The 24,436-nt window shown below is 45.8% G+C and overlaps 1 protein-coding gene across 7 annotated transcripts in view; it reads left to right on the top strand.

Annotated features, from left to right (window-relative positions):
* Positions 1–7,716: 7,716 nt before the first annotated feature.
* PPP3CB (protein phosphatase 3 catalytic subunit beta) overlaps positions 7,717–24,436 on the top strand; it is a 95,168-nt gene continuing 78,448 nt past the window's right edge. For 2 of the 7 annotated variants that reach the window (XM_044299235.1, XM_044299234.1), the window contains exon 1: positions 7,718–8,029. In XM_044299235.1, coding sequence (XP_044155170.1) covers positions 7,981–8,029 — 49 coding nt within the window. In that variant the 5' untranslated portion in view covers positions 7,718–7,980. Of the gene's footprint in view, positions 8,030–24,436 lie in introns of all 7 variants that reach the window. The other 5 variants (XM_044299229.1, XM_044299228.1, XM_044299232.1 and 2 more) reach the window with 4 other exon arrangements.

Raw genomic sequence — 24,436 nt, 5'->3', positions numbered from 1 at the left:
TTGCACCTGTTTGAACTTGCTACCTGTATAAAAGACACCTGTCCACACAGTCAGTCAGTCACACTCCAACCTCTCCACCATGGCCAAGACCAAAAAGCTGTCTTAGGGCTCTTTCACACTTGCGTTATTGTCTTCCGGCATAGAGTTCCGTCTTCGGGGCTCTATGCCGGAAGAATCCTGATCAGGATTATCCCCATGCATTCTGAATGGAGTGAAATCCGTTCAGGATGCATCAGGATGTCTTCAGTTCCGGAACGGAACGTTTTTTGGCCGGAGAAAATACCGCAGCATGCTGCGCTTTTTGCTCCGGCCAAAAATCCTGAACACTTGCCGCAAGGCCGGATCCGGAATAAATGCCCATTGAAAGGCATTGATCCGGATCCGGCCTTAAGCTAAACGTCGTTTCGGCGCATTGCCGGATACGACATTTAGCTTTTTCTCAATGGTTACCATGGCTGCCGGGACGCTAAAGTCCTGGCAGCCATGGTAAAGTGTAGTGGGGAGCAGCATACTTACTGTCCGTGCGGCTCCCGGGGCGCTCCAGAGTGACGTCAGGGAGTCCCAGGCGCATGGATGACGTGATCGCATGGCACGTCATCCATGCGTATGGGGCGCTCCGACGTCATTCTGGAGCGCCCCGGGAGCCGTGCGGACTGTAAGTATACCGCTTCCCCGCTCCCACTATAGCAACCAGGACTTTAATAGCGTCCTGGCTGCCATAATACCACTGAAAGCATTTTGAAGGCGGATCCGTTATCAAATGCTTTCAGTACACTCGCGTTTTTCTGGATACGGCGTGTACCTCCGGCAAGTGGAGTACACGCCGGATCCGGACAACGCAAGTGTGAAAGAGGCCTTAGGACACCAGGGACAAAATTGTAGACCTGCACAAGGCTGGGATGGGCTACAGAACAATAGGCAACGAGCTTGGTGAGAAGGCAACAATTGTTGGTGCAATTATTAGAAAATGAAACAGAAGAGGACTGTCAATCTTCCTCAGTCTAGAGCTCCATGCAAGATCTTGCTCGTGGGTTCAGAATGATTCTGCGAAAGGTCAGGAGGACATATCCAGGCCCTTTGAAGTTCGCCAATGACCCACCTACTGGTCAGGATTTGAGAATATCCCACAGAATGAATACCTGTGGTAAGTCTTGATGTATGGACACTAATTATATCGCCTGCTCAATAATAAGGAAATCCTGAAAATATGACTGGTAGGTGGGTCCCAAGGACCGAAGTTGAGAAACCCTGATCTAGATGATCCAGAGGAGGCATGGGAGAAAGTAATATGGTTAGATGAGACCAAAATATAACTTTTTGGTATCAACTCGCCGTGTTTGGAGGAAGAAAAAGGATGAGTACAACCCCAAGAACCGCGTCACAACAATGAAGCATGGGGGTGGAAACATCATACTTTGGGGGTGCTTTTCTGCAAAGGAGACAGGATGACTGCACCGTATTGAAGGAAGGATGGATGGGGCCATGTATTGTGAGATTTTGGCCAACAATCTCCTTCCCTCAGTAAGAGCATTGAAGATGGGTCGTGGCTGGGTCTTCCAGCATGACAATAAAACCTAAAAGATCTGGAGAAGATCTGTGTGGAGGAGTGGGCCACAATCCCTGCTGCAGTGTGTGCAAACTACAGGAAACATCTGATCTCTGTAATTGCAAACAAAGGTTTCTGTACCAAATATTAAGTTCTGTTTTTCTATTGTATCAAATACTTATTTCATGCAATTGAATTATTTAAAAAATCATACTTTTCTTTCCATTGAGAACATGTGCATAATCAACCAAGGCAGGTATGGATGTATATATGTGTGGGGGGTGTTGGGAGTTATAGCTGCAGGCCAATAGCTACCTAAGGTGTATGGCCAGATTTACTTAGTTGCTCTTGATGCAGCAGTTTTAGGCTGCTTTCACACTAGCGTTCGGGTGTCCGCTCGTGAGCTCCGTTTGAAGGGGCTCACGAGCGGACCCGAACGCAGCCATCCAGCCCTGATGCAGTCTGAATGGAGCGGATCCGCTCAGACTGCATCAGTCTGGCGGCGTTCAGCCTCCGCTCCGCTCGCCTCCGCACGGACAGGCGGACAGCTGAACGCTGCTTGCAGCGTTCAGGTGTCCGCCTGGCCGTGCGGAGGCGTGCGGATCCGTCCAGACTTACAATGTAAGTCAATGGGGACGGATCCGTTTGAAGATGCCACAATGTGGCTCAATCTTCAAGCGGATCCGTCCCCCATTGACTTTACATTGAAAGTCTGGACGGATCCGTCCCAGGCTATTTTCACACTTAGCTTTTTTTGCTAATATAATGCAGACGGATCCGTTCTGAACGGAGCCTCCGTCTGCGTTATTATGAGCGGATCCGTTCAGAACGGATCCGCCCGAACGCTAGTGTGAAAGTAGCCTTATAATTCCAGCCCGCTATCAGGATACGCCATTATGTAAGTGAGCACAACCATCTTTAAACATTGGGATAAACTTCTCCTTGAACACAGAGACAATAAAATCTTTTGAGGGCCCATAGAAATTAATGGATCTGCAGACCTTCCGCAAAATTGCGGAACGGGTGCGGATCCATTCATACGGCCGTGTGAATGAGCCCTAACTCTGACAACCCATTTAAACCTTGTAATTTTTTTCTTTATTCACTTGCTTGTTGCTGTCCTCTTCCCCTATAACATGCTATTTTTCTGTGTTGTGATGACAACAGGTCCAGCCTGTACATTACTTACTATTGCATCTGCTTGTCTTTTGGGAGTCTATTGAGCTATTAGGCAGCTTACATTTAATACCTGCTAGAGATCCCTCATGTGAATACCACTATCTGTACCTCAGAGACTATACACTCACAAAACCTACAAAAAGCTGAAAATACGCCTGTAAAGCTTTGCAATAACACTTTGTGGAAGATGAAACCTGAAAGACTTAGAAAGAACCTGGCGCTGTGATGGAATATGCAGCCTTAGGAGATATAGCAATTTTTTTCATTTTACCTTACTAATTTTTATGGCATCTGTTGGGGTTAAATAGAACTTACATATCAATTATAAAAATAATTTTTGGTGGAATCCTAAATAAAATGAAATTTTGCCTTTGATACATTACATTTCTGCAGAAGGCAGCAGAGAACAGGAAACAATATTTTTTTTTTTTAATACAGTATATGCGTTGGCACTACTGGCAGCACTATATTACAGGGGGGAGCATTATATATACACAGTATTTCACAAGTGTGAGTACACCCCTCACATTATTATAAATATTTTATTCTATCTTTTCATAGGACAACACTGAAGATATGACACTTTGATACAATGTAAAGTAGTCAGTGTGCAGCTTGTACAACAGTATAAATTTGGTGTGCCCTCAAAGTAACTCAACACACAGCCATTAAAGAGGACCTTTCATGGTTTTTATTTATTCTAGATAAATACCTTTACTTGTGAAGTACCCCCCGCTGATACTGCCGCCCTGATATCCTCATGTCCGGACTAATAAGAAGAATCCTAAGCTGGCCTTATTAAACCTCACTGAGGCTCTATTTGTCCAAAAAACAGGTTTTTATAACCTGCCAATCACTTACTTAAGGTGCCCAAGGGGAGGTCCGTTAATACAGAGTGCCCGTCCGCACCCCTCGCCGTCCGGTGCCCAGCACCACCTTCCCTGTCTTCAGCGCCGCCTTCTACAGCTCAGCACCGCCTCCGCAATCCTCCCCGTCCCTCTGCCAGATCCCGCGCCTGCACACTAAGCTCAGCCAATCTGCAGGTCATATTAGGGTTGAGTGAAGTGCGCATCACGCCGGCGCATGCGCACTTCGCTCAATGAAGCCGCTGCCAGGAGTCCGCACGGGCGCATCAGGCCGAGCCTAGTGCGCAGGCGCGGGATCTGGCAAAGGGACGGGAGGATTGCAGAGGCGGTGCTGAGCTGTAGAAGGCGGCGATGAAGCCGGAAGGCGGCGCTGGGCACCGGACGGCGAGGGGTGCGGACGGGCACCCGGTATTAACGGACCTTCCCTTGGGCACCTTAAGTAAGTGATTGGCAGGTTATAAAAACCAGTTTTTTGGACAAATAGAGCCTCAGTGAGGTATAATAAGGCCAGCTTAGGATTCTTCTTATTAGTCCGGACATGAGGATATCTTTAGGTTATAGGGATAAAATCTGATGACAGAATCCCTTTAAGGCCGAATGCCCACGGCCGTGAGCGGTCCGTGGATCCGCGGCCTGGATTCCTGCTGAGAGTGAATTACTGTACTGTGGCGGCAGCAGGGAGCGCACGGCGTCATAGCAACCAATGACGCCGTGTGCTCCTGCTCTCAGCAGGAATCCAGGCCGCGGTTCCATGGACCGCTCACGGCCGCGAAAAACGACCGTGGGCATTCGGCCTAATACTGAGCATCGGTACAGTAAGGAGGAGACTCCAGGGTTTCTCAAGGGGCGTCTCCTACTCCCTGGCTGTGCCGCGCACCAATCACTGCGCAGAGCATCACAGCCAGGGAGAAGGTGGGGTTTTCCTCTCTCCCTGGCTGTGACGCTCTGCACAGTGATTGGTTTGCGGCATCAGCAAGGGGTACCCCGCAAGTAAAGGTATTTATCTACAATAAATAAAAGCCATGAAAGGTCCTCTTTAATGTTTAAACGGCTGGCAATAAAAGTGAGTACACCCCTAATTGAAAATGGCCAAATTCTGCCTAAAGTGTCAATATTTTGTGTGGCCACCACTATTTTCCAGCACTTCCTTAACTCTCTTGGGCATGGAGCTCACTAGAGGTTCACAGGTTGCCACTGGAATCCTCTTCCACTCCTCAATGATGACATCACGGAGCCGATGGATGTTAGAGACCTTGCGCTCCTCCACTTTCCGTTTGAGGATGCACCACAGATGCTTAATAAGGTTTAGGTCTGGAGACATGCCTGGCCAGTCTAGCACATTTACCCTGCGGCCCAGTTTCGAAAGGGAGGGGAACATGCTCTGCTTTAGTATGTCACAGTACATGCTGGCATTCACGGTTCCCTCAATGAACTGTGGCTCCCCACAGGCGGCAGCCATCATGCAGCCCCAAACCATGACACTACCATCACCATGTGTCACGGTAGGTAAGATTAGGGAAGAAAACAGAACACAACAAGGCAAACAAAACAACTGACTAGGCCCCAAATGCTAGGGAACAAAGGGGTCACCTCCTAGCAATCCCTAAAACACTTTGCCTAAGCTGCTATGCCCATGTGCATATCTCGATGGTAGATATGCACATGCCCACGTACCTAAGACTGTAACACACTGAACCAAACCCTCAGCTGTAGGGAAGAGGGAAAAAGACACCCATAACAACCAAAGGAGCTAGCGTCACCCCAGAGGCCTAGTAAAAACAGACACAGAAGGAAAAAGGACTTATCTAGAGATGTGTTGGAGAATACGATCCACCAAACTTCCAGAGCTCACACAAGGCAGAACTATAGCAAAGGCTATAGGGAGGAATAAATACCAATTACCTAAAGAACACCTTGGAGGAGGTGGGATTCAGTTCAAACCCATAACAAAACAAACTGTCAGATCGAGTCACATGCAGCAACTCTGACAGATCTCCTCAAAACACCCACAGGGCGTGGCGTGACACCATGCTTCACTGTCTTTGTACTCCTCACCTGGTTGCCGCCACACACGCTTGACACCATATGAACCAAATAAGTTTATCTTGGTCTCATAAGACCACAGGACATGGTTCTAATAATCCATGTCCTTAGTCTTAAGCAAACTCTGGGCTTTCTTGTGAATCATCTTTAGAAGAGGCTTCCTTCTGGGACGACAACCATGCAGACCAATTTGATACAGTGTGCAGCGTATGGTCTGAGCACTGACCGGCTGACCCCCACCCCTTTATCCTCTGGAGTAATGCTGGCAGGACTCATATGTCTATTTTGAAAAGACAACCTCTGGATATGAGCACGTGCACTCAGCCTCTTTGGTCGACCATTACGAAGGCTGTTCTGAGTGGAACCTGTCTTGTTAAACCACAGTATGGTCTTGGCCACTGTGCAGCAGCTCAGTTTCAGGGTGTCAGCAATCTTCTCATAGCCAAGGCCATCTTTACATAGGGCAGCAATTCTTTTTTTCCAGATCAGAGAGTTCTTTGCCATGAGGTCCATGTTGAACTTCCAGTGACCAGTATGAGAGTTTGAGAGCAATAACATCAAATGTAACGCACCTGAGACCTTGTAACACTAACGAGTCACATGACACTAGGGAGGGAAAATGGCAAATCGAGCAATTTGGCTTTTTTTTTATACTTAGGGGTGTACTCAATGGCTGTGTGTTGAGTTATTTTGAACACCTAAAGGGTTAACAAAGTTTGTAAAATCTGTTTTGAATACCTTGAGGGGTGTATTTTGAAAAATGGGGTCACTTTTTGGGAGTTTCTACTCTAGGGGTGCATCTAGGAGGTCTTCAAAATGTGACATGGCAAATTAAAATTATCTCAGTGAAATCTGCTTTCCAAAAACCGTATGGCATTCCTTTCCTTCTGCGCCCTGCCAGTGTGCCCGTACAGCGGTTTACGACCACATATGGGGTGTTTCTGTAAACTACAGAATCAGGGCCATAAATATTCAATTTTGTTTGGCTGTTAACCCTCGATGTGTTAAGAGTTAAAGAAAAAAAAAATGGATTAAAATTGAAAATCTGCCCAAAAAAGTGAAATTCTGAAATTTCATCTACATTTTCCTTTAATTCTTGTGGAACACCTAAAGGGTTAGCAAAGTTTGTAAAATCAGTTTTGTCTACCTTGAGGGGTATAGTTTCCAAAATGGGGCCATTTTTGGGTGGTTTCTATTATGTAAGGCCTCACAAAGTGACTTCAGACCTGAACTGGTCCTAAAAAAGTGGGTTTTGGAAAATTTTTGAACATTTTCAAGATTTGCTTCTAAACTTCTAAGCCTTCAACGTCGGCAAAAAATAAAATGGCAGTTCTCAAAATGATACAAACACAAAGTAGACATATGGGAAATGTAAAGTAATAACTATGTTAGGAGGTATCACTATCTGTTTCAAAAGCGGAGAAATTGAAATGTTAAAAATTGCAAGTTTTTCTACATTTTTAGTAAAAAATAAAATAAAATTATAAATAAAAAGGAAATATTTTGACTCAAATTTATGACCGTCATGAAGTACAATATGTGACGAGAAAACAATCTCAGAATGGCCTGGATAAGTAAAAACGGTTTAAAGTTATCACCACATAAAGTGACACTGGTCAGATTTGCAAAAAAAAAATATGGCAGGGTCCTTGAGGGGTTAATGTGGGCCTGCTATACAAACTAGCACAGGCACAACAGCCGTCCATAACAACCAATCAGAACACTGCTTCTATTTCCAAAGCAAAGGAAGAATAAAACAGAGCTGGAACCTGATTGGTGTTGCTACGGGCAACCGCTCCACTCTCTGCGCGCGCTAGCTTTTCACATGATGGACCAGGAATCTGTATGGAGGAAATATAAAACCCCGTATGAGCATCAATCACAAGACGTCTGTCTACTATAACCCCTATCCTCTACCCATCAGCCCGGGGCAGCCTGTGACACCCGAGAGCCAGGAATCTATGTAGAAAAACGTAGGAGCGCGAGGTGAAGCTACGACATGCCCGCACACTGCTGTGACACCTTACCCTATCCGTCACCCCGGCTCCTCCCGGCCCAGCCGCCACCGCCGCCTCCCCTGTCAGGGAGAGCCGCCGTGATGCATGCTGGGCCGGGACATCCCCCTTCCCGCGCCGCCGTGTGAGCCGCAGAGTCTGCGCTGCCGCCGCCATGTTGCCAGCAGCCGCCACCGTCAGGCTCTAGCTTCGGTCCTCCTTCCCCCCTCCCTTCGCCTCTCCCTCCCTGAAGGAAAAAAAAACCCAAACAAAAAAAACTCCGGAGCCATTGGGAGGAGGAGGAGGCCGCCGCGGAGTGACCACAGCAGGGAGAGGCCCCGCCGCCTGAACCATGTCCACCAAGGACGGTAAACACTCCACCACCGAGCGGGCGGTTAAATGTGAGTCTCGTTTGTGTCGGTGTGACCCCCTCCCCCCGTTATGTCCGCTTCTCCCTCCCCGTCTGTTCCCGTCCGAGTGACAGGTCTCCCCCTCCTCAGCTGTAATAAAGATGGCGGCCCCGCATCTGACAGAGCTGGAACCGAACTGGGGGGAATCCCCCCCTCAGGTGACCGTGCGTTAGTCAGGACTGTCACACGGTGGTGTGCATGGGGGCAGAGGATGCAGCATGTGATCCCCGTGCAGGAGGGATTCCTCTCTGTTATCCTCGGATCTGGACGGATGGCGGGGAGTACGGCTACATCATGGCATTGATTTAGGAGCTGTCAGTGTGTGGGGGCTGGTCCTGGAGGAATCCCTGCTCGTGCAGGTTGTGTCTGGGCTTCTGAGGCTGTGTTCACACCTGCTTGGAAGGATCTGTAGAGGTATGGCACTGTGTACAGGTAGAGAGGACTACGGCTCCCATCGTATGACTGAAGAATGTGTATATTGTGCGTTATACTTTTTATTTTTTTTACTGTTTCCGTCTGCTTCGGCAAGCCGTAGAATACACTTTCCTATACAGTGGGGAAAAAGGATGTATACAAGCCCAGCGTATGCCGAAAGGACTCGTCTGAGGTACACGTCTGGGAATCCTCCCAGGTGTATGCCTCCAACGTGAACAGAGTTTACCTTGTATTTATTTAAAGGGGCTGTCCAGTCTTAGGCCCCTTGCAGACGAGCATTCCTCCCATAGCAAGTCCGCATCGCGGCGCCCGGCCTGACCACCCAGGCATCGCGGCGCCCGGCCTGACCTCCCAGGCATCGCGGCGCCCGGCCTGACCTCCCAGGCATCGCGGCGCCCGGCCTGACCTCCCAGGCATCGCGGCGCCCGGCCTGACCTCCCAGGCATCGCGGCGCCCGGCCTGACCTCCCAGGCATCGCGGCGCCCGGCCTGACCTCCCAGGCATCGCGGCGCCCGGCCTGACCTCCCAGGCATCGCGGCGCCCGGCCTGACCTCCCAGGCATCGCGGCGCCCGGCCTGACCTCCCAGGCATCGCGGCGCCCGGCCTGACCTCCCAGGCATCGCGGCGCCCGGCCTGACCTCCCAGGCATCGCGGCGCCCGGCCTGACCTCCCAGGCATCGCGGCGCCCGGCCTGACCTCCCAGGCATCGCGGCGCCCGGCCTGACCGCCCAGCGCTGACGGAGTCGCATAGCATTATATTGGTTTATGATGCTATGTAACCCTTACAGTTCTGGAATGTATGCATTCTGCCAGTGTTATCCAATACATTCCAGAACTGTAAGGGTTACATAGCATTATAAATCAATATAATGCTATGTGAATCCCTCACTGCGTGACCAACGCTCGTCTGCGAGGGCCCTTAGGGCTCATGCACACGGCCGTTCCGTGCATTGGGGACGGCAATTTGCGTTCCCCCAATGCACGGGCAACATCCGTGCGGATCCTTACTAGAGAGCTGAGTGCAGAATATCAAGGTCACCACATAGCAGAGCTGAGTACTGGATATTGGGGTCACCACATAGTAGAGCTGTGTGCGCGATATTGGGGTCACCACATAAGCTGTGTCCCCCAATATCCCACACTCAGTTCTACTATATGGTGACCTCGATATTCTGCACTCAGCTCTGCGGTAAGGATGAACTTCTCCTGATGATTTGTGCGCACTCAGGGGTAGGGAGATCTGATGGAACATTTTGCACTGGAAAATCTACCTACCCCTAAGTTCGCACGCGCGGTGTACGGTTTCGCACATGCGCATGAAGTCCTTCTCCCGCAATGATTTTTTGCTAATCCACTGGATGTGCGCTTGCGCAGAGCCGCACACACTCTCCTCCAGCTGATTCCTGTGCAGCTGCGTCACTTCCGGTATAGCGTTCTGGCAAGGTATAGGAATCTGGCAGAACACTGGAGGTTAGCCATCACAGGGCTAGACACCCTCTGTAAAAGGGTCGGTGATCTGCTCCTCTTGTGTCATTTTTGCAGGTCTGACCAGGACAGGAGGTTGCCAGCCCCTTTGAGGGAAAATTCCCATTTGGTTTGTTTCATGGGGAAGTAATGTTTTTTTTCGTTGGCACACCTTTTGCCTGCTGTGTTCTGAGCACCGGCATGGTGCCAGGGTGTCCCCACTCATGCCTCCTACCTTGTACCAATAATTGTTCGGCTCAGTCTTGTGCACACAAGTGGTTAGCATTATAAGCCTGATGGGCGTGCAGGAGGTTTCCCGCTTGGGTGTAGAATACGTGGAATTGCTGAGTCCCGTGGGTACATGTTGTACGCCCGCTCACTCGGGGAGACAAAGGTTTTAGTGGGGTCATCCATTTTTAGATCCAGAGAACCCCGCTGGGTAACATGTCCTCCTTTTTTATAACCTGACAGGAAAACCTCTTCATTAGTCAGGGAATACTCCTTACGTTAAAGGCTGTCCCAGAACATTCAAAACACTCCCTGAAAATGGATCCACGCGCTTTCTGCATCTGAACATGTCCTATACTTGGCCGCAAAATGCGATCCACGCACCCATTGGAGTCAATGGGTCTGCAAAAAGAAATTGCTTTCCACATAGACATCACACAGGGCAGTGTACAGTCCAGACTTCATCCGTATTTTGCAGATCCACGTTTTCCGGACCGATGAATACATCCCGTCTTGTGCATGAGGCCTTACTACTGATATCAGGGGTACATTGGAGTACAGTACTGACTGCAGTGTCAACATCTGGAGGACCATTAGCTACAGGAATGTGCCTTAGTCCTTGTTCAGACTGGTGTATCAAAAATAGTCTGTGCTGTGGCTCAACACACACCCTAGGGCACGGACCTGGTGACCACTGGAAAGATTTGTCTGCAGGTCCGTGTCTCACAAATTAGCTCATGTCTTGAGTTACTTCGCACGAACCAAGGATTACTTTTATAGGTCAATGTACAGTCTGTTGTGCACACAGATGAGTGAGGCCTCGTGTACACGACCGTTGTGTGTTTTGCGGTCTGCAAATTGCGGATCCGCAAAACACGGATGGCGTCCGTGTGCGTTCCGCAGTTTGTAGAACGGTACGGACAGCCATTTATATAACTGCCTATTCTTGTCCGCAAAACGGACAAGAATAGGACAGGTTATATATTTGTTTTGCGGACCACGCAACGGATGTGGACTGCACACAGAGCGCTGTCCGCATCTTTTGCAGCCCCATTGAAGTGAATGGGTCCGCATCCAAGCCACAAAAACTGCGGCTCGGATGTGGACCAAAACAACGGCCTTAGGCCTTCGGTCATACTGGTAGCGCGGGGGACATTGCATGATGCAGTTATCTTTGAACCTGTCGTTAAATGATGCCATTCATTTTACTAGGTCGATGAAGGTAATAGACGGCACACCCCAAGCTCCAGTTGCCGGGCTGTACAGCGGGCGCTCTGTGCTTTTAAGGTTTGCTGCAGCCTCATGTCTGTTTGGTGGAGGATCCCAGGAATGGGGCTACCTAGTCTCCTATTGGTGGAGATTTGGCCACGTGTGCAGCATCCGTTTCCATTGCAGTTATTCCCATGTTATCGTATCGCCAGGAAATCCACTCAAAATGATTGGTGAGGTCCAACTTCTGGGACCACCACAGATGCTAACAGCGAAGGACTGCTGCCTCCCCTCTGCTGTTTTTCATTTTAGGCTACTTTCACACTGGCGTTTTGGCTTTCCGTTTGTGAGATCCGTTTCAGGGCTCTAACAAGCGGTCCAAAACGGATCAGTTTTACCCTAATGCATTCTGAATAATGAAGGATCAGAATGCATCAGTTTGTCTCCGTTCCGTCTCCATTCCGCTTTGGTGTCCATCTGACGAAACGGAGCCAAACGGATCCATCCTAGCTCACAATGTAAGTCAATGGGGACAAATCCATTTTCTCTGGCACAATAGAAAACTGATCTGTCCCCCATTAACTTTCAATGGTGTTCCAGATCCATCTTGGTTATAGAAGACATAATACAACTGGATCCGTTCATGACGGATGCATGCGGTTGTATTATTGTAACAGAAGCATTTTTGCTGATCCATTATGGATCCGCAAAAAAAGGCTAGTGTGAAAGTAGCCTTACAATGGTGCTCCTAGCACTTGCTGTACTGTACCATTGTGCCACTAAAACTTAGGCCAGGTGTGAATCAGCCCCATGTGTCAGACGCATCTCTCGGCCCAACCACGGTTCCCCTGACCTGAACTGACTGCATTATAATGACTTATGATTAGGGCTGAAACGATTACTCAATTGAATCGAGTAATTCGACACAAAAAAATCCTCAATGCAAATTTTTTGCATCGAGGATTAATTTGTGTCATGTGACCACGGAGCTGGAGTGAAGCGCTTGCTATTACTCACTGTTCTGTGGTCACCCGCCAGCCCGCAATGCGCTGTACTGAATCCTGACACATCGTCAGGTCATAGTGTGCGGTTACGTGCACCATGACCCAACGCAGTGTGCAGAGCAGCTGGCAGCGGAGGAGGCAGGGCGCGAGTGGCAGTACAGATCAGAGCTGCTGGGTATTGGCGAGAGGCTGGTAAGTGGCTGCATGTGTGGAGGGGAACTGGGTGATTAGTGCTCGCCATGTGTGTCCCGGCACGGAGAAACCCCTATGATAACACGTTTACCGCCCAGTGGTGGAGCATTGACTTCTGTGCCGGTATGGCCAAAGGATGATGGGGGTAGTCGTGCTCACTGGCCTTGTTCAGAGAGGCTGATGACTGACAGCATAGGGTGTTAGAGCGCCCACTGTTATTGGTGGCTGGTTCAGGGCGGTTTGGGTTTTGTTTCCTTTTAGTCATTATAACTAGGGATCGACCGATTATCGGAGTTATCGATATTATCGGCCGATATTCATGATTTTTTAAATTATCGGCATCTAACCTTGCCGATAGTGCGTCCAGCGCTTTCACAGAACATGAGAGCGCTGCTGTCGGCGCGCTCATGTTCCCTCAGCAGCACAGGGGAGAATGAGTCACTCTCTCCCTCCCCCCGTGCTGCGCTGCCAATGAGGAGAGACGGGAGGAGGAGGGCGCACTGCTCCACCAATGATAATTAACGTCTAATACAAATACAGGAGGCGGTGCCCAGCCTGTATGACAGAAAGCTGCGAGCAGCGGCAGTTAACCCCTCAGGTGCTGCACCTAAGGGTTTAACTGCTGCCACTGATCGCAGCTCCCTGTCAGAAGCAGGGTGCCGGCTATTTGATATTTTTTTTTTTTCACCAACACACCCGCCTCCTGTATTGTTAATTATCATTGGTAACGCAGTGCACCCTCCCCAATATTAAAAACATTAGAGCTCTATTAGGGTGAATAGGACAAGGGATGAAAAGATCCCAGGTTCTAGCCCCTAAGGGGGGAAATAGTTATTAAAGAAAAAAAAAAACACCAAAATATTAAGTATAAATCGCCCCCTTTCCCATTTTTACATATAAAATATATAAACAATGAATAAATATATCACATATTGCCACGTCCGAAAAGTCCAAACTATTAAAATATATAAAAAAAAAAAAAAATCCCATATGTGGTGAACGCCGTAACAGAAAAAAACTTTTTTTTTCTTTCAAAAATGAAAATGCATAGCATATCAGTATAAGTTATCAGCTATCGGCCTGAAAGTTCACAGGTTATCAGTATCGGCTCTAAAAAAAAATCAATATCGGTCGATCCCTACTTATAAGGCTGAATGCACACGGCCGTGTTCCGTGGCCGAGAGCGGTCCGTGGTATGCCGGGCTGGATTCCTGTTCAGAGCAGGAGCGCACGGCGTCAATGGTTGCTATGACGCCGTGCGCTTCATGCCGCTGCTGCTGTACAATAATACACTTGAGGCATGAAGTAATACAGAAGTGGTGGCATGAAGCGCACGGCATCATAGCAACCAATGACGCCGTGCGCTCCTGCTCTGAACAGGAATCCAGCCCGGCATACCACGGACCGCTCTCTGCCGCGGAACACGGCCGTGTGCATTCGTACTAAAAAGCCTCATGCACACGACCGTATCTTGTTTCCGTGTCCGATCCGTGTTTTTTTTTTTTTTCCGGATAGGATGCGCACCCATTCATTTCAATGGGTCCGCAAAAAACGTGTCCGCATCAGTATGTCCGTTCCGTTGCTCCGCAAAAAAATAGGACATGTCCTATTTTTTTTTCTTTCTAGTTTGCGGACAAAGATAGGTATTATTACAATGGATCCGACAAAAAAAAACTGATGCCATTCGGAACGTCATCCGTTTTTTTTTTTTTTTACGGACCGCAAAACACATACGGTCGTGTGCATGTAGCCTAAGGCCTCATGCACACGGACGTTTTTATTGTGGTCCGTTTTTTCTTCCGAGGGTCTTGATTTTTGGAGGATCCACGGACATGAAAAAAAAAAAGTCAAGTTTGCCTTTGAAATAATAGGAAAAAACGGACGCGGATGACAATCTTGTGTGCATCCGTGATTTTTCACAGACCCATTGACTTGAATGGGTCCGTGATCCGTTGTCCGTGAAAAAAATAGGACAGGTCATATTTTTTTTCACGGACTGGAAACACGGATCACGGACGCCGGTGCCAAACGGTGCATTTTCAGATTTTTTCACAGACCCATTGACAGTCAGTGGGTCAGCGGAAAAAAACTGAACAACGGCCGCGGATGCACACAACGGTCATGTGCATGAGGCCTAACTGTTATATTTTTCTCTGCTTGTTTCCCTCATGGGTCTCCTCTGCTGCCTGTTGCTGCTGTCTCAGGTTTCTGGTGACCTTACATGTTAACCTACTGAAGCCTGTGGGGGAAGGGAAGTGTCAACAGTCCTGAACCCATCTCTGATGCGGGTATATCCCTGCACCCTGACATCACACCGTGCACTGTGACGTCACCGTGCACACTATCCCTGCACTGTGACGTCACCGTGCACACTATCCCTGCACTGTGACGTCACCGTGCACACTATCCCTGCACTGTGACGTCACCGTGCACACTATCCCTGCACTGTGACGTCACCGTGCACACTATCCCTGCACTGTGACGTCACCGTGCACACTATCCCTGCACTGTGACGTCACCGTGCACACTATCCCTGCACTGTGACGTCACCGTGCACACTATCCCTGCACTGTGACGTCACCGTGCACACTATCCCTGCACTGTGACGTCACCGTGCACACTATCCCTGCACTGTGACGTCACCGTGCACACTATCCCTGCACTGTGACGTCACCGTGCACACTATCCCTGCACTGTGACGTCACCGTGCACACTATCCCTGCACTGTGACGTCACCGTGCACATTATCCCTGCTGAGCTGATGGCACTGGGGGGAACGAAGGGTGTTGGGGACTGATGGCAGGGGGTCTGAGTTTTTATACAGGAAAACTGTCTATTAATTCATTTTTACTCGATTAATCAATACAATACTCGATTTCTAAAATATTTGTTTACTGTAGCCCTACTTATGATACAGGCAGTTTCTGATTGTCTGTTGTACATGATGTGAGTACAGTACAATAAACCCGCGATCAGATAGGAGCTGACTGCATCACCTATATGATTGCGGGTCCATTGTACATGATGTGAGCAGAGTACAGTAGACCCGCTGTCACATAGGAACTGCCTGTGTAGTCAATCACTATGAGGCAGTCAGTTTGGGTCAGGGGAGCCGTGTTTCCCGAACCGAGCACCCTCATGTGAATCAGTCCTTACAGTGGGCCTTCACATTCGAAACCAGAAGGTTGATGGTTGAACAACCATAGAATGAGCGATTGTCTTTTGAATCCGTGACACCAAACACATTTTAGTCCATATTGACCTTTATAGTCTTACATAGTCCGTCAGCAACTAGTGACGATCTAGTGAAATTTTAAAACGGAGGTTCACATCTGAAGAACAGCCATAGACCACCAAGAGTCTGTCCTTCAGAGGTTTTGTCACACTCAGCTGCCCTTCATTGTGAGGATTGGTTGGGGTCCCCCCCTGATCATGTGGTGGCATATAGCTTTATAGAGGACTTCAGTGGAGAATGAATGTTAAAGTGGAACTCTTGTCTGGATCTGGCTCTGCAGTCCAGTGAAAGCCAGAATGCTCTTGAAATTTTCGTAGAAATAAAATGTAGGTTTTTAATTCAACTATTTAGTCTTTGGCATTTTATGAAAAGTTACTCTCCAACTAAAAGGTAAAGCTGGACAAACCCCAAGAACCAGGAGTTAGCCAATGGGCCTCGAAATCTACTACTCATATTTTAGAATTTTTTGTTTGGCCACAAAAAAAAAAAAAGTTATTGACTTCTGAAGTCTGCCATGATTTGTCCTCTCCTGAACTTTAAATAGGTTTCTTTCTGTCCTTATGGGAGGTTATCGATATCAAATTATTGAGCGTCTGACCCCTGTCCCCCTCCATCGATCAGATGAAAGAACGAGGCATGGCATACCAGAACCAGCACAGCTGCGTACAGCGTGTAATGACCAGGGCCAGCTGACCGGTGGGGGCGCCTAGAGTCCGCCCCCCCACTGATGAGACATTGATGGTCTGTCCTAAGTATAGGTCCTCAAGGGGAAGGTGGCAGAGGCCACCCTACACATTGGCATTTGACTCTGCAGCCGTAGCTTAATTTGAGCATCAGACCCTTTTTTTGGCTTTCTTTTAAGTAGCCTTCTAAACTGGGACTTCTCAAATTATAATGCTATTTATACTGGGTGGCTACTTAAAATAGCAGTTTTCTCTGGCAAATGCAAACAGCTGTGGCTTATTGGTACATATGGGGGTGAACATTGAACTCTGCAGCTTCTTCACAGTGCGGGGTACTTATGTGGAAGTGAGGTGTAGTTTCTAACTATTTCTGTACTTGGATGTTGGGGGAGAATCAGATGTATCAAAACTATTGCCAGGAAAAACTGGATTTATAGCAACCAATCAGATTCCACTTTACATTTTTCAGAGCTTCTTTTGGGACATGAGAGATGGAATCTGATTGGTTGTTGTGGGATACTAAGCCAGTTTTCTCTTGCAGCAGTTTTGATAAATCTCCCCCTGTGTACTTAGATCTGTAGGAGTGGTTAACCCTCACCGTTGCATCTCCCATTTATTTTTTCTGCTGGCCAGCGGAATAAGAAATTTGCTTGTGTTCTTTTGGCTTGTCTTACCCATTTATAAGCCAAACTGGAATTTCAACAATTATTGCGAAACGACATAACAAAACTACGTTTTCCAGGAGTTTAATATTTATGGCCTATACTAAAAACAAGCTGATCAGCGGGGACGCCAGGAGTGAGACCCCTGCCCATCAGATCTTGATGACTTTTCCTGAAGATAGGCCATTTCAATGTCTCAGAAAACCCCTTTAAAAGTTCAACAGTAGCAGATCCCCGTTATATAATAAATGGAGCAGAGCTGCAATACCAGATGTGTGCCATGGACGAGAATGGTAATATGACTGCAGGGGAAAAAAAGTTCCCTTTTTTTTTCTTTCTCTAACCACCACCCTTCATTAATCACCATGTCTGGATGTGATCATTGACAAGTGGTTTCACCAGCTGGATGTAGTGTGGATGGTAGATTACATTACAGCACACAATGTCAATCGGTTGCTTCTAAGGCCACCAGGATATTGTCATAACAAGGCATGGACTCGCAGGGTAGGGATGTAATACTACCACTTTACAAAGCGCTGGTGCGGCCTCATCTGGAATACGCAGTCCAGTTCTGGGCATCAGTACATAGAAAGATGCACTGCAGCTGGAAAAAGTACAGAGGAGAGCGACTAAAATGATAAGGGGCATGGAGGGTCTTCGTTATGAAGAAAGATTAAAAGAATTTAATTTATTTAGTCTTGAGAAGAGACATCTAAGGGGGGACATAATTAACCTATACAAGTATATAAATGGGCCATACAAAAAATACGGCGAAAAGCTGTTTCATGTAAAATGTGCTCAAAAGACAAGGGGGCACTGCCTCTGACTGAAGAAGAAAAAGTTCAGTCTCCAGAAGCGTCAAAGCTTTTTTTACTGTGAGAACTGTGAATCCGTGGAATAGACTTCCTGTGGTTACAGCAGGAACTGTGGACAGTTTCAAAAAGGGTTTAGACAAATTCTTAAAAGTAATAAACATAAATGCTTATGAAAACGTATAGAAATCTGAGTCTTACTTCCTTCTGGGAATCATGTCCCCACCTATCACTTGGTTTAACTTGATGGACGTTTGTTTTTCTTCAACCGTATTAACTATGTAACTATGTATTTGGGTCATTGCTTAGCAAAAAAAAAAGGCAGTTTAAGATTTCAGGTTAATTCCAGTGCATTGACTTCACTTCCTGAGGATAGGCCATCGATATCAGATCAGCTGTTTGAAGAGAAAGCAGTGCTCATACAAACGCTGTCTTCTCTTCTCCGTTTACCTGCTCACCGTAGTAATTGCAGTGCTGAGCAGTGTAATTACAAGTACAGTGTCCCCCTTCACTTCTATGGGATGGCTCTTTTGTAGTCACTTGAACAGACAGAGCCATCCAATAGAAGTGAATGGGGCCACTGTACTTGTAATTACACTGCTCACCACTGAGGCGAACAGGTAAACTGAGAAGAGAAGGCAGCGCTCGTACAGTTGATGGGCGGGGGTGTTAGGTGTCGAACCACTGCCGATCTAATATTGATGACCTTTCTTCAGGATAGGTCATCAATACTAAAAAGCGGACAATCCCTTTAAGGCCTCATTCACACATCTGTGATGACCTCATTGACGAGATGAAAGTCAGTGGTTCGTCCGTGTTTCACTGACTGCTCAACTGAAAATTATTTTTAATAGCATCTCCTAGCAGTGATCCGTGAAACACAAATGCCATCCATGTTGTGTCCATGTTTTTTTCATGGACCCATAGGCTATAATGGGCGTGAGGGACAAAAAAATGGGATTCTGTGAAGTAACCACGAAGTGTGGAAATTCGCAGATGTCAATGTATACGCGTGCTGTCCCTGGAGAACGCAGATGGCAAACATCCGCCGGTATTAAGAGTGTGTGCACACAGCAGAAAATGCACGTTTGAAAAAATTTGTTGTGCATTTGCCGCAGATCCTTCAAATGAATGGGGATAATCCACATGTGGACAGCCACATGGATGAGCAGCCGTGCAGAAACACTAGATAAACACAGTCTCCCATTCCACATGAAAAATCTGCCTTGTGAGCATGCACTGTTGCATCTAGGGTCTAAAAATGATATTTAAAGGAACCTGTCACCGTGACATACAGTCCTAACTGCAGGAGGAGCAGAGCAGATATGGTATATCATTTTATGGGAAAACATTAAGAAAAACTTGTTCTATATGCATTTAAAGGGAATGTGTCACCAAAAATCTTATCTGCCAGTTAAATTGCAGATTTTTTTTTTTACTCTATTTTCTGAACATGATTATAGAGGGGGGGGGGGGGGGGGGGCGCATCTTACCTGAGCAGTTCCTAACAGCATTTACACAGCATAAAAAAAAATGCTTTACGGCAGCCCCATGGTCCATAGACCCAATGGTCAGGAGGGGATTTTACTGACTTCTATGGGAGAGTTTTCTAGGAGGCATGCTCTGTGACCTGTGCAGAGATCATTGTACAAGGAAAGGATAGATAAGCTCTGACAATCACCTATTGTGAATGGTGGATCCTGTCTTATCTATACACAGAGGTGATATCATTACAGGCAGGATTAGAATGACTGATAAGGAGATAACTGCAGTAAAGTGTACAGACCAAGAAGCAGCAGCTGTTATTAGGCTTAGTGGCTAGTGCGGAAACTGCAGGATTTAGTTTTTTGTTTAACTATAGATATTGACATGGAAAATAAAAAATATGTTAAAAAACATGATTTAAACAATAGGTCATTTTCTGATGACACATTCCCTTTAACCCCTTAGGGACCGGGCTCATTTTCACCTTAAGGACCAGGCAATTTTATGCTAATCTGACCAGTGTCACTTTATGTGTGAATAACTTTAAAACGCTTTGACTTATCCAGGCCATTCTGAGATTGTTTATTCGTCACATATTGTACTTCATGACAACTGGTAAAATTGAGTCAATAAAAAAAAAAAATACAAAATTAGCAAATTTCCAAACTTCAATTTTTCTACTTCTATAATACATAGTAATACCTACAAAAATAGTTATTACTTTACATTCCCCATATGTCTACTTCATGTTTGGATCATTTTGGGAATTGCATTTTATTTTTTGGGGATGTTACAAGGCTTAGAAGTTTAGAAGCAAATCTTGAAATTTTTCAGACATTTTCAAAAACCCACTTTTTCAAGGACCAGTTCAGGTCTGGAGTCACTTTGTGAGGCTTGCATAATGGAAACCACCCCAAAAATGACCCCATTCTAGAAACTACACCCTCAAGGTATTCAAAACTGATTTTACAAACTTTGTTAACCCTTTAGGTATTCCACAAGAATTAATGGAAAATAGAGATACAATTTCAAAATATTTTTTTCGCAGATTTTCCATTTCAATAATTTTTTTCCAGTTACAAAGCAAGGGTTAACAGCCAAACAAAACTCAATATTTATGGCTCTGATTCTGTAGTTTACAGAAACACCCCATTAGTGGTCGTAAACCGCTGTACGGGCACACGGCAGGGCGCAGAAGGAAAGGAATGCCATACGGTTTTTGAAAGGCAGATTTTGCTGGACTGTTTTTTTGACACCATGTCCCATTTGAAGCCCCTCTGATGCACCCCTAGAGTAGAAACTCCAAAAAGTGACCCCATTTTAGAAACTACAGGATAGGGTGGCAGTTTTGTTGGTACTATTTTAGGGTACATATGATTTTTTTTGTTCTATATATTATATTACACTTTTTGTGAGGCAAGGTAACAAGAAATATAGTTTTGGCACCGTTTTTGATTTTTGTTATTTACAACATTTATCGGACAGGTTAGATCATGTGGTATTTTTATAGACTGTCACGAATGCGGCGATACCTAATATGTATAAATGTATTTTTATTTATGTATTTTTTTTTTTTTTGGGGGGGGGCTTTATTTTTTAAACTTTTTTTTTTTTTTTTTTTTTTTTTCTCACTTTCTTTTTTGGCCCACTTTGGGACTTCAACTTTGGGGGTCTAATCCTCTTTACAATGCATATTGGAGTGCATTGGCTGTATGAGTAATACAATGTGTATTACTCATACAGCTTCCGGCTGGATCTCACAGGCTCTTCACCGGAAGGCAGCGCCAAATGCCTCAGGAAGGCATTGCGCTGCCTTCCATGCCATCGGGTCCCCCCTACAGCCCCACGGGGACCCGATGGCACTTGCGCCTGCCACTCCATAATAAGCCGCAAACCGCAGGTCTGAATTGACCTGCGGTTTGCGGTGATCGCAGACACGGGGGGGGGACACAGGACTTGGGTGATCGGAAATACACATGACGTAACAGTACGTCATGTGTCCTTAAAGGAAACCTGTCACCAGGATTTTGTGTATAGAGCTGAGGACATGGGTTGCTAGATGGCCGCTAGCACATCCGCAATACCCAGTCCCCATAGCTCTGTGTGCTTCTATTGTGTATAAAAAACGATTTGATACATATGCAAATTAACCTGAGATGAGTCCTGTATGTGAGATGAGTCAGGGACAGGACTCATCTCAGGTTAATTTGCATATGTATCAAATCGTTTTTTTGACACAATAAAAGCACACAGACCTATGGGGACTGGATATTACGGATGTGCTAGCGGCCATCTAGCGACCCATGTCCTCAGCTCTATACACAAAATCCCGGTGACAGGTTCCCTTTAACCCCTTAAGGACTCAGCCCTATTTCACCTTAAGGACTTGGCCATTTTTTGCAAATCTGACCAGTGTCACTTTAAGTGCTGATAACTTTAAAACGCTTTGACTTATCCAGGCCGTTCTGAGATTGTTTTTTCGTCACATATTGTACTTCATGACACTGCAAAAATTGGGTCAAAAAAGTTAATTTTTTTGGATAAAAAAATACCATATTTACCAAAAATTTTGAAAAATTTGCAAATTTCAAAGTTTCAGTTTCTCTACTTCTGTAATACATAGCAATACCCCCAAAAATGTTGATGACTTTACATTCCCCATATGTCTACTTCATGTTTGCAGCATTTTGGGAATGATATTTTATTTTTTGGGGATGTTACAAGGCTTAGAAGTTTAGAAGCAAATCTTGAAATTTTTCAGAAATTTACAAAAACCCAATTTTTAGGGACCACTACAGGTCTGAAGTCACTTTGCGAGGCTTACATAATAGAAACTGCCCAAAAATGACCCCATTCTATAAACTACACCCCTCAAGGTATTCAAAACTGATTTTACAAACTTCGTTAACCCTTTAGGTGTTGCACAAGAGTTATTGGCAAATGGGGATGAAATTTGAGAATTTCATTTTTTTGCCTAATTTTCCATTTTAACCCATTTTTTCTACTAACAAAGCAAGGGTTAACAGTCAAACAAGACTTTATCTTTATTGCCCTGACTCTGCCGTTTACAGAAACACCCCATATGTGGCCGTAAACTACTGTACGGGCACACGGCAGGGCGCAGAAGGAAAGGAATGCCATACGGTTTTTGGAAGGCAGATTTTGCTGGACTGGTTTTTTGACACCATGTCCCATTTGAAGCCCCCCTGATGCACCTCTAGAGTAGAAACTCCATAAAAGTGACCCCATCTAAGAAACTACACCCCTCAAGGTATTCAAAACTGATTTTACAAACTTTGTTAACCCTTTAGGTGTTGCACAAGATTTAATGGAAAATAGAGATACAATTTCAAAATTTCACTTTTTGGGCAGATTTTCCATTTTAATATTTTTTTCCCAGTTACAAAGCAAGGGTTAACAGCCAAAAAAACTCATTATTTATGGCCCTGATTCTGTAGTTTACAGAAACACCCCATATGTGGTCGTAAACCGCTGTACGGGCACACGGCAGGGCGCAGAAGGAAAGGAATGCCATACGGTTTTTGGAAGGCAGATTTTGCTGGACTGGTTTTTTGACACCATGTCCCATTTGAAGCCCCCCTGATGCACCCCTAGAGTAGAAACTCCATAAAAGTGACCCCATTTTAGAAACTACGGGATAGGGTGGCAGTTTTGTTGGTACTAGTTTAGGGTACATATGATTTTTGGTTGCTCTATATTACACTTTTTTGTGCGGCAAGGTAACAAGAAATAGATTTTTTGGCACCTTTTTATTTTTTGTTATTTACAAAATTCATCTGACAGGTTAGATCATTTTTATAGAGCAGGTTGTCACGGACGTGGCGATACCTAATATGTATACAATTTTTTTTATTTATGTAAGTTTTACACAATGATTTCATTTTTAAAACAAAAAAAATGTTTTAGTGTCTCCATAGTCTAAGAGCCATAGTTTTTTCAGTTTTTGGGCAATTATCTTAAGTAGGGTCTCATTTTTTGCGGGATGAGATGACGGTTTGATTGACACTATTTTGGGGTGCATATGACTTTTTGATCGCTTGCTATTACACTTTTTGTGATGTAAGATGGCAAAAAATTGCTTTTTTTACACCGTTTTTATTTTTATTTTTTTACGGTGGTCATCTGAGGGGTTAGGTCATGTGATATTTTTATAGAGCTGGTCGATACGGACGCGTCGATACCTAATATGTATACTTTTTTTTTTTAATTTAAGTTTTACACAATGATTTCATTTTTGAAACAAAAAAAATCATGTTTTAGTGTTTCCATAGTCTAAGAGCCATAGTTTTTTCAGTTTTTGGGCGATTATCTTGGGTAGGGTATGATTTTTGCGGGATGAGATGACGGTTTGATTGGTACTATTTTGGCGTAAATGCGACTTTTTTGATCACTTTTATTACCTTTTTTGGGAAGTAAGGTGGGCAAAATTTCAATTTTCTCATAGTTTTTTTTTTCTTTTTTTTATGGCGTTCACCGTGCGGGGAAAGTAACATGACCGTTTTATAGATCAGGTCGTTACGGACGCGGCGATACCTAATATGTGTAGTGTATTTTTTTTTATTTTTTTTTATTCAGTGATAAATGTTTTTTTTTTATCTTAACTTTTTTCACTTTTTTTTTACATTTTTTTTGACCCAGACCCACTTGGTTCTTGAAGATCCAGTGGGTCTGATGTCTGTATAATACAGTACTGTACAATATATATTGTACTGTACTGTATTTTACTTACCACTTTGTCTGAACAGATCTCTGCTTTCAGCACAGATCTGTTCAGCACCATGGACAGCAGGATGCCTGAGAAGGCGTCCTGTTGCCATGGGAACCTTCCCCGTCTGCTCAGTAGTGTTCAGAACTTCGCAGACGGGGAAGGGTAAGGACGGGTCTGTCGGGGGGCTGCCTGGGAGCTCTCTCCCTCTCCCATCGGGGGGCTGCAAAGGCACAGCAGCCCCCGATGGGAGAGGGAGGGAG

Source organism: Bufo gargarizans, chromosome 6, assembly GCF_014858855.1.
Source record: "Bufo gargarizans isolate SCDJY-AF-19 chromosome 6, ASM1485885v1, whole genome shotgun sequence".
Taxonomy (NCBI): Eukaryota; Metazoa; Chordata; class Amphibia; order Anura; family Bufonidae; genus Bufo; species Bufo gargarizans.
Note: the sequence above shows the minus strand (reverse complement) of the source record. Positions and strands in the feature narration are given on the sequence as shown.